Here is a 12171-nt window from a genome sequence, read left to right as displayed (position 1 = left end):
TAAGTCAACACCCCCCATATGATCATTATAAAATATAAAAGCTTCAGGGCACTGCAGATCTTTTTTTGTTCCATCTTTAATTTTTCTTTGCGTCACACCTATTTCTGTATTATGACAATTACTCAGAATCGTGACACACTTGGTGTCTTGCCAGGAAACTACCAGAATGCCTTCATTACAAACGTACATCTCTGACTCTCCCCGTTGAAGTTTGACGTCAAGCTTTGGAAGATTCTTCCTATTTGGCATACAAGTCCCAACTGCTGCAAATGGGAGTGAAGACATGAGTCTAACAGATGTGAAAAATCTGTCGAAACATAATCATACTTCTGGTGCCCTTATTGTTTCTGAAAGCATCTTGATTACTCTTTCACCAAGAGTTCCTTCCATAACTTGTGTTTCCTTTCCTTGATAGATATTGAAGTCATACACATAGCCAGTATTTGAGTCTGATCTTACCCAGGTTTTGATTCCTCGTTTCACTGGTTTCATAGGCAAATACTGTTTCAGGCTGGAACGTCCCTTGAACTTTGTCATGCTTTCATCTATGGACTGAAATGTGCTGTCTGTTCTTGCAGCAAGAAAAGTTATTTTCAAGCACCTCACCACATCTTCTACATAGAATATCTTGGAAGATTCTGCTGGTTTATATGGATTATTGAAGTACAGTTTCGAAAAAACTATTTGAAATCTATCCCTTGAAATTGACTCGCTTATTTTCTCATTTCTTAGTGAGGACTTTCTTGACCAATACATTCTCATGGCAGGTACTCGATTGTAAGACATCACTAGTGTGCATCCGAAGATTACCATCAACTCTGAGAGACATGTGTGTTGAATATTTTTTTTCTTCTTTTCAGCCAAAATATCAAGTCTCTCGTTAGTGTAATGTGCTATTTGTAGAAAAAGACTCTTTGGAAATAATCTTAGGAAGATGTCCAACTCTGATGAAGCTCTTGTTACAGACATAGTTACAATGCAGTCATGCTTATCTGGTATGTCATGCTTAGGCACAAAATTTGTAGTGTCTTTAGTCCACACATATTCCATACGTCTGTACGAATCATTTTCTGGGCTAGTGGGTGCTTCTAGGTCTTCCTCTTCTGTGACTGTATCATCCTGTGATTCATCTGAAGAAGAATCGTTTGTTCCATCACTGTCAGTATCTGATGGTTCATAATCGTCGTCATCCTCTTCCAGTGCAAATTGTATTTTCATCTGCAAGAAAACACAAGAAAACAATATTTAATATATAGATATATATATATATATATATATATATATATATATATATATATATATATATATATATATATATATATATATAGCCTAGAGTCGAAAATCGGAAGGAAACAATAGCTAAGTTAGGTTAGGTAAACAAGGATGGCTATTCTGTGCACCTGCATACTATAATCTTTAAAAAGATACTCAACCAGCCACTAAAAAAGGACTTACTCTCAATAAAAATTTAGTTTTGTTATTTTCTTTTCATATCAAAGAAAACACTGCTGGGATAATATTATCCCAATTTTCATTACCCCAAAATCCTGATGGGACATTTTCATCCCAAGGAAAGAAAACATCAAATATTATAAAAAATACAAAGCCTTGGAAAGACCTATCGAATCCCAAAGCTTCACGGATATGTTAACTTTGATTCTAAACATAAGATGATGGCATCTAGTATATGCTGATATGAAAAAAACGTAAAATTTTCACTCACCTTTACAAGAAGCTTTACCTTGTTGACGTTGACAACCGACACGTGGGCGCTGGGTGCGTTCATTATATTTCTCTTCATACGTCTGGCATCAAGGAAACCCTAAAACACTGAAATATCCCACTCAATGGGCTTTACTGCAGTTAAATCCCTGTTCAGTGTAATTTAAGAAATTCTTGGGACAAAAATCACCCAATAGGATCGAAAGGGTTTGGTAGTTATCACCTAATATTTCAAATCTTGCTGCTTTTAAGGAAGTGGAAACGAAAATTAACAAATATTGAAAAGAGAATGTGCTACCCTTACCTTTTTATTGGAATTTTTTTTTTTTATTAAATGTGTTCTCTGTATACATCTGCGTTTTTCTCTATTCTGCAAAAATTATACATGGCTAATGATCTGCAGTGGTCAGGAGTTTCCAACCCCTGTATAGCTTTCTTAGAATATTTAGGTAAATACCTGACTATCATTCTTTTTATTTTATCAGAATTTTCATTATATGCACCATGATTTGTACCAAGAACTAATTTTAGCTAGATCTCTATTAAAGATTCAGCAACGCAGATCTACATCCAGAAGATGGAATTAATGTAAAGAGAGAGGCATCTTCTGCATATGCAATGAGCTTATTTGCTAGGCCAAACCAATTGTCATGTTTCTATATTATGTAAAGTAATGTGACAACAACTGTTCCCTAGGTAAAAATACATGACTTTCTTATACCCTTATTGTGCAACAATTCTTGGTGATCTACTACTTGAAAATTTAAAAAATTATGCTAAGAAAAGACGCTCCCACTCCCAACTGTCTGAGTTTGAAAACAATGGCGTCATGATTAACATGGTCAAAGGCAGAACTCAAATCAATGCCAATCATACGGAATTCCTGTACAGCATTGGAGATTTTAAGAAGGTCATAACATTCTCCAAGGCCTTTATGGAATACAAATTGCCATATAGGGAACTGATGATTACTTTAAGCAAACCTATTTAGACATTTTCCCCAAAACATTCAAATCAATTGAGCTTGAGTTACCACAATCACATTTACATAGTGGAGCAACATTAGCAATTCTCTAACTAGTGGTAAAAGCTCCTCCTCTTGCTAACTTGCTTAAAATATCAGATAAGTTTGGAGCTTAGAAATTTGCAGTCTTTATAAATAAACAAAGGAAAAATACTATTTGGGTCTACAGCTGTATCTATGTAGTTTCCCAGTCTTGCAGTGCCTGGTAGTTTACAAGCACCCTTAAAAAGACCTTTAATAGGAGATTTGTACTTAGGAGGGAGGAAGTTTCTGACCCAAAACTGACTTTGTTGTCTGACCCAGGAAATGTCAATGCTAAAATGTCAATGCCATATATATATACATATATATATATATATATATATATATATATATATATATATATATATATATATATATATATATATATATATGTATATATATATATATATATATATATATATATATATATATATATATATATATATATATATATATATACATATATATATATATATATATATATATATATATATATATATATATATATATATATATATATATATATATATATATATATATATATATATATATATATATACACATATATAAATGTATATATATATATATAAGTGTATATATACATGTATATATATATATATATATATACATATATATATGTATATATATATATATATATATATATATATATATATATATATACTTTTATATATATATATATATATATATACATATATATATATATATATATATATATATATATATATATATATATATATATATATATATATATATATATGTGTGTGTGTGTGTGTGTGTGTGTGTGTGCGTGTGTGTGTATATCTGATGCTCTTTTAAAAGTCAAATTTTTAGACGTTACAAAGGCTCCACAGTAGATCTCAGTTAATGAGGGTGGAAGGTTAGATAATAGATTATATTTACTTTAAATGTAAATTAAAAAATGCCTAATATGAATTGAAGTCTACGCTGAATTGAATAGTAATATGTGAAACTCAAGGAAAGAATCAAACTAGCATTACATAAATATATGCATAGAAAAATATACCTTAGTAAGAATTAATGTTTTTTTTTTTTTTTTTATAAAAGTAAAGTAGAAATCTAATCATTCATAAGAGATAAGCTTGAATAAAAGGCGACCTGATGAAACACTGCTATGAACCACAATCTTCCAGACAATTTACTCATTAAAAGAACTTCACCAGTGAGATATGAATACATTAGTGGCGGAGCCTTATCATTAGGAGGGGAAAAGTCTAATATATTCATGGTTACTACCTCCACCAAGGAGGTTAGGCTTTCGGGCTTATTATATGCTGTGTTTGCATATTAGTGTGTAAGTCTATGTCTCCACATGGCTAGCTTAAGAGGAAAGTATTATATAGCACGAGTGAGAGTAGTTGAACTATTTCCAAAAGAAATATAAGCTGATTCTCTTACCCTTGATTAAAATGATCCCAGCTTACGAAACTCAAGTACTTTATATATGATTTTTTATTTTTTTTAAATATGCAGGGAAAGTTTGACTACGTTGCATTCATGGCATTTGTTGTTTTCGGATTGCAAAAATGTGTACTTATAAGCAGGTTAACGCGGGTCATGCTATACATTCTCTGGAAATTTGTTTTCAGTTGTTAATATGGAATTATCGTTAATGCCATATCCTTTTACAAAAACTTATGGAAAGCAATGTCTCCATATACAATATCTCTAATGGCTATATTTACACCAGAAGTTTTAATTTTCTCGATAATGACTCATTTACCTATGGCTACATTATTAAATATAAACTTAATTTACGGGTGGAATTAAAATCTATTTTTTTCTTTCCTTAATATTACTTCAATCAGAGTTTAGGGTAAACGAGGATATTATTTCGCAGTTCTTGATTTATATTCTTTCGTTTATTTTTCATCTGTTATTCAACTGTTATATCGGTTGTCCCATACAGTAGGTCACCAAATTATTTCTTGACCCTAACTCACGTACCAATTCAGAGTAGAAATATTGGAATATATAATAATCTAGTTAATTATATATTTTCAACACGGCACAGCAAAAAACCTAAAATAATTATATGAAAGAAAGAGATTGCTCGGGTAAGGGATAGAGTTCTCTTGCATGAGGGCTCACTCAAGTAAACTATTGTATGTTTCCTTATTTTTTACTCTCACTGCGCTATTTTCCCTCTTGAAGCCCTTAGGCTCATAGAATCCTGCTTTTCGAACTAGGGTTGTAGCGTAGCTAGAAATAATAATAATAATAATAATAATAATAATAATAATAATAATAATAATAATAATAATAATAATAATAATAATAACAACAACTAGTGGAACCCGTGTAATACGAAATGATATTTTCAATTCTGATTATCTTGTTCCTAACCTATACATGTTTGAATAAAATTTGATAAAATTTGACTTGTCTATTTATTTTAAAAAATAAGCAATACATGAAACAATTTACATAACTTCTTTATATACAATATTTCTAGTGAAGGTAGTTCCTCTTCTCTGGCCATGAGTAGAATTATTCTGTGGATAAATTTTCACTCTTACACTGTTCATAGACCTTGCTTTAGGGAAGGCTGCGTAAAGTTGTCCATGAGTAAAGCAAGGTTATGGTAGGTGGATCCCAACCTTATCGAAAGTCTGTCCTTGAGCTTTGTTAATGGTCATTGAATATGATAGGCGGACAGGAAGTTGAGTAATGTCTAGGAAGATCTGAAGCAAAGGGTGAGCAGAATTATGAGAAATCTTTTACAATAAGAACGGATTAGTCGTTAAACGAAAAGGCCCGAGATTAATTTTATAATCTAGGTTATTGAAATTGATAGAACTTACTTTTTTGTCTAATATTTAAAAAAAAAAAGAGTTAGGTGCTAAACACAGAATTGGGAAAACTATATAAGATGTGCTATGGTTAAGCAATCGAAGTCTAATGTGAATTTGTAAGAGTATACCATGAAATTATCTCCGTTTTCTTTAAAGTGTGACACACGAGTATACCATGAAATTACTTCCGTTTTCTTTAAACAATATATAGTTATCAATAATAATAATATGTTGTGCCATGGCAGAGTGGGTTAGGTAGTCAGTGGACTGGATAACCAACATTGGGGCTGGTCAGTCGTTAGAGGGGTGAACCTTCTCCTCGGCGTGGATCCCTTAGGAAAGGATCTACACCATAATTTCCTCAGTCTACTCAGCTGTGACTGAGGAGAATAAACGACAGCAACGTCCAGCAGTCAGGTATTTAACCCAATTGAAGGGGAAGACAGTCAGGTACTTGGAGGTCGTCATCCAGCAACTGACCACCACAATGACAGAAACCAATAGCCAGACTCTGGAGCTACAGAGGAAGAAATGGACAAAAGAACAAAATAAGGAAATATGGAGATGCTACATCAAAAGCAACCTGCCAGAGAGAGGATATAGAAGAAGGTTGGTCAACATGTGGAATGAGAGGAATAACACCCCTCAAACAGAGCAGAGGCTGGCAGACCAAGTAAAGAACATAAAGAAAAAGAACTGGCTCTCCCCAACAAAAATAGAGGAACTAGAAAGGGAAATGACACTCGACAACGACTTATAAGAAGACAAATTGAGAGACGATGCCACAGAAGATGACAGGGAGGACGAGGTCTCAAAAAACGACACACAAAAAGACACCGACGAAGTAACAGAGAGGATGTAATGGGTAGACAAGATTAGACAATGGATGGAGCCAGATACAGAGAGAACAAAGATCCCTTCCATGAAAACCTACAACAGCAAGAAATTGAAGGAAAAAACAAGTGAGGTCAATGAAATAATGGGAATAACACACACCACCAGTATCACAGAAACAAGATTAGTAAGGAGCAAGATTAGTGGCAGCACTGATGGGGATACGAACACCAACACCACCAACACAACCAACCCAACAGAAACCAAAATAGCAACTTCCTTGGAAAAGGCGCCTGGAAAAGCAAATCATGGTGATGAGATCTGACTTGAGTAAACTGAAAGAGATGGCATAAAAAAAGTTAAGAAGCAAGAAAACCAGGGAGGAACTAAACGAGAAATACAAAATACAAGAGAGGGGACTAAACAACACGATAGCAGATGTAAAACAGAGATTTAAGGCCAAAGCACATAAGATCCAACGGTACATTAACAGGAATAAGGGATACCAACAGAACAAACTATTCTGAACCAACCAGAATAGTCTATGCAGCCAACTAAGAGGGGAAGCCAACCACCAAGAAATCCCTGAAGCCGAACCAAATAAGAGACTCTGGGAAAACATATGGAACAATCTGGTATCACACAACACACATGCAATATGGCTCCAGGAAGTCCAGGAAGAAGAAACCGGGAGAATAAAACAAAGATTCACAGATATCCCGACAGACACAGTTAGACACCAACTAAAGAAAATGCCAAACTGGAAAGCCCCAGGTCCCGATGAAGTCTATGGATACTGGCTTAAAAACTTCAAGGCCCTACACCAACGAATAGCAGAACAACTTCAGCATTGTATCTCAAATACCAGTGCACCCAAATGGATGACCACAGGAAGATCATCCTTGGTACAAAAAGACAAGAGTAAGGGAGATATAGCCAGTAACTACAGGTCTATCACATGCCAAACAATTATGTGGAAGTTACTAACAAGTATCATCAGTGAAAGGCTATACAACTACCTAGAGGAGACAAACACCATCCCCCACCAACAGAAAGGCTGCAGGAGGTGGTGTAGGGTCACAAAGGACCAGCTCCTGATAGACAAAATGGTAATGAAGAACAGTAGGAGAAGGAAAACCAACCTAAGGATGGCATAGATTGACTATAAGAAAGCCTTCGAAATGATACCACACTCATGGCTAATAGAATGCCTGAAAATATATGGGACAGAGGAAAACAACATCAGCTTTCTCAAAAATACAATGTGCAACTAGAATACAATACTTAAAAGCTCTGGAATAAGACTAGCAGAGGTTAATATCAGGAGAGGGATCTTCCAGGGCGACTCACTGCCCTGACTATTCTTTGCAGTAGCCATGATTCCTATGACAAAAGTACTACAGAAGATGAACAAGGGGTACCAACTGAAGAAAAGAGGCAACAGAATTAACCATCTGATGTTCATGGATGACATCAAGCTCTATGGTAAGAACATCAAGGAGATAGATACCTAGATCCACACTGTAAGGGTGGTATCTGGGGACATCAGGATGGAGTTTGGAATAGAAAAATGTGCCTCAGTCAAGATACAAAACGGCAAAATAACAGGGACTGTGGGGATAAAGCTACCAGATGGGAGCAACATCAAACACATAGATGAGATGGGATACAAATGCCTGGGAATAATGGAAGGAGCGTAATCAGATACGGCGCAGGAATAGTCAAATGGAGGAAGGCAGAACTTTGCAGCATAGACCAAAAACTAGGAAACATATGACCACACACAAAGCACTACACCCAAGAGTAAATACGGACAGACTATACATAACACGAAAAGAAGGAGGGATAGGACTACTAAGTATAGAGGACTGTGACAACATCGAGAATAGACACTGGGGCAATATCTGAACACCAGTGAAGACAAGTGGTTCAAGAGTGCATGGGAAGAAGGACTGATAAAAGTAGACAAAGACCCAGAATTATACAAACAGAAGAATGACAAACAGAACAGAGGACTGGCACAACAAACCACATGCACAGACAATACATGAGACAGACTGAAGACCTAGCCAGCGATGACACGTGGCAATGGCTACTGAGGGCAGAGCTCAAGAAAAAAAGGGAAGAAATGATAACACTGGCACAAGATCAGGCCCTAAGAATCAGATATGTTCAAAGAACGATAGACAGAAATAACATCTCTCCCATATATAGGAATTGCAATACGAAAAATGAAACAAACCACATAGCAAGCAAATGTCCAGGACTTACACAGAACCAGTACAAAAAGAGGCATGATTCAGTGGCAAAAGCCCTCCTCTTGAGCCTGAGCAAGAAACATCAGATACCTTGCAGTAATAAGTGGTACGACAACCAACCTGAGGTAGTAATAGAAAACGATCAGGCAAAGATTCTCTAGGACTATGTTATCAGAACAGATAGGGTGATACGTGCAAATAGACCAGACGTGACGTTGATTGACAAAATTAAGAAGAAAGTATCACTCATTGATGTTGCAATACCATGGGACTCCAGAGTTGAAGAGAAAGAGGGGGGAAAAAGGGATGATTATCATGACCAGTACTCCAAATGTCACTTCCCTCACAGAGGAAATAGTGAATGGTATCCAGGTACAGGAAGTCCTCTACATATAGCTGAGATGCGTTCCAAGAGTAGTTTCTATAACGGAAAACTGCCTAAGTTTGGCCTGCTCATAATAAGTCAAGTGATTAAAAAAGTCCAGTAATGATTTATGTATGAACTGCCTAATTATTTTATGCACATCTCCCAGGGAATTTTCGGATTTGAATGATTGAAAATCTATGACATATGCTATTTTGAAGTTATGCCGAATGATGCACTTAAGTAAAGTAGAAACAACGAAAAAAATCTTCAAAGTATTCTGCAGGATATTTAAATCCATAATAGATTTGTTCTATAAAGGGTTAAAGGTCAATCATGAATTGCAGAGGCAAGGCATAGGACAATCTCATAGACTCATAGACTGACCAAATCTCGTCTACATATGATCTGTTTTGAAGACCTCTCTCCAAAAAGCAAGAACTAGGGAGTAATAGGCAATGACTGCTGATAACTGAACTGGAAACCTATAAGATCCCGAAAACCCGCATCTATAGCTCTCAGAGAAAAAGAGGTTGCTACACTGCTAGAAAATATCGAGCTTAAACAGGGCTTAAACTCTTATCCAACAGATTACCCAGGAATAAGCGTTTCCAATAAGGTACAATAATTTTAAATTGTTCAGAGATTCAAAGAAAATAATATGGTCTTAAGACATGAGTTCTGGTGTCCCTCTTGGTACATGTCTGTGAGTGAAATTACATTATGCTTCAACCTTGTGAGAGTAAATCCCTCTTAAAATACGTTTGTAAGAGTAATTCACTAAAGGCAGGAAATTTCCTTCTCGTAAGGTTGATTCTCTGGATCAGAAATCCTCGTCCAGAACAGCGGCCAAGTGCATTTCGGAACATACTCAACTTCCGGGCTTAGAAGGCTTGGCTAAACTACTTGCTCCTAGGAAGCTCTCCTTATATATTTTATATACATACTGTATATATGTATATACTGTACAGTATATAATATATATATATATAAATTACATACATATATATATATATATATATATATATATATATATATATATATATTATATATATATATATATATATATATATATATATATATATATATATATATATATATATATATATATATATATATATATATATATATATCATCATCTCCTCCTACGCCTATTGTTACAAAGGGCCTTGGTTATATTTTGCCAGTTGTCTTTATGAAAGCCTTTAAATTAATATATATATATATATATATATATATATATATATATATATATATATATATATATATATATATATATATATATATATATATATATATATATATATATATATATTGGCGTGCTACTGTTATAAGCACACATTTGAGTATGTGTTGTTTCAGATGTATGTAAATGGATAACTGAATACATCTTAATAGTTTTTAAGTATTTATTCTATAAAAACAACAGAGTTAAACATCTCCATCACTGGAGGAAGCTGGGTTGGTCCAGATGACCAATTCTGGTGAAGTATAGATATGAACTGACTAAATTATCGATATCACAGATATCGTATGCTCAGTTTATATTAGTCACGTCACAAACTCGGAAGACACCTGCATCCGGTGACGTCACAAACTTTCACACGCTTGAGACAATGTGTTGACGTTAAGAAGAATGTCAAATTGCTGAGGTTTGCATTGTATGTCCTGTTTACGATTTGAATGACTACAGCAAGTCCCAGGGTTAGCTCCTCCAACCAACATGACATATTACGTCATTTGTTTTAAACATGTAATATTAACTATTCTAATCATTACATTAGCTCAGCCAGCTATCTCAATTTTTTTTACAAAAATTTACCAACAAGCCAAAACATGGTTATTAGGTGTGACTGGACATACGTATTATTCTTTGTTTAACTTTAGCCATAATCAACCGAGGACGAATATCCAAATAGGCACATTAAAAAATAATAACAATAAAGCATATAAAAAAGATATTACCAAAGCAAAAGAAAAATGCATGATAAAACCAAGATCATATACATGGTACATTGCTAGCAAATGATTATATGGTACCAAAAAAAAAAACTTCTGACTTACATATGATTCGGTAACTTGATAAAGAATAATTGTTACCTTTGTCAGAAACATAATACTCAATTTTTAGTGCACAAACACGAATTCCTGGTACGTTCACGTACCACGGTTTCGTACATATATATATATATATATATATATATATATATATATATATATATATATATATATATATATATATATATATATATATATATATATATATATATATATATATATATATATATATATAGGGCTGATATATTTTATTAGATGCCCATAGATTGTGTTATATATATATTTTTTTTTTCTCTTTTCTTTTTTAACATTCCGGCTTATATATTTTTATTAGATGCCGAGTGAAAAAATCATTTATATCCTTTTTTGTTTTTTTTAAATGTTGTTTTAAATGTATTTTTAACAATGCAAATGTGGAAAATTTCTTTAATTACATATTACTAGCGTACTAATCAGCTTTTCATACAAACTCTTCCCGACAAATTACTCCTTTAGCGAATGAGGTGGCCACTCAAACGGCTTTGAACTGAACCAAATAGGGCGTATTGTCGGGGCTAGGCGAATCGTTCCTTTTTAGCTGCTTGCTGTGCCGTAACCTACGCCAAACAAGGATGTTCACGGCGATATATATCACCACCGTGATACTCAAACCAGCTAGTAGTATGGGGTGAAGAATTTCCTTATAAGTCGGTGACAGGTGGTCCATTTCGGTTATTTTCATCAACCGCTTGGCAACTTGTCTGTTGTACGGGAGAGGAAGTGCTGGCATTGTAGAGGTCCACGTGAAGTTCGCGAAGTAGGCTCGTTCTCTGATGATTGTCCGTAGACCAGTCACCATGGAATTCGGGGAAGTCCCGACACAACCATCTGCTGCGACGAAGATATGGGTGAAAGACGTGGATCCGTCAGGGCATGATACATTGAAGCCGTCCTTGTCGTATCGTATCCATGAGCCATTGTTCAGTCTGCAATTGAACTCATTATTGTCAAAGGGATAAAGCTTATCCAGACAATTTTCACTTGTATGGGAGAGAGCCCCGTCTAGCACTATACCTA

The 12171-nt window shown here is 34.5% G+C and overlaps 1 protein-coding gene across 1 annotated transcript; it reads right to left on the bottom strand.

Annotated features, from left to right (window-relative positions):
• Positions 1–321: 321 nt before the first annotated feature.
• LOC137659123 (piggyBac transposable element-derived protein 4-like) lies at positions 322–1786 on the bottom strand. Its single transcript, XM_068394197.1, has 2 exons — positions 1724–1786; positions 322–1218 (listed from the first exon to the last, which is right to left on the bottom strand). The coding sequence occupies exons 1-2, from the start codon at positions 1784–1786 to the stop codon at positions 322–324; spliced, it is 960 nt and encodes a 319-aa protein (XP_068250298.1).
• Positions 1787–12171: the final 10385 nt, after the last annotated feature.

This window comes from Palaemon carinicauda, chromosome 19 (assembly GCF_036898095.1).
Source record: "Palaemon carinicauda isolate YSFRI2023 chromosome 19, ASM3689809v2, whole genome shotgun sequence".
NCBI classification, from domain to species: domain Eukaryota; kingdom Metazoa; phylum Arthropoda; class Malacostraca; order Decapoda; family Palaemonidae; genus Palaemon; species Palaemon carinicauda.
Note: the sequence above shows the minus strand (reverse complement) of the source record. Positions and strands in the feature narration are given on the sequence as shown.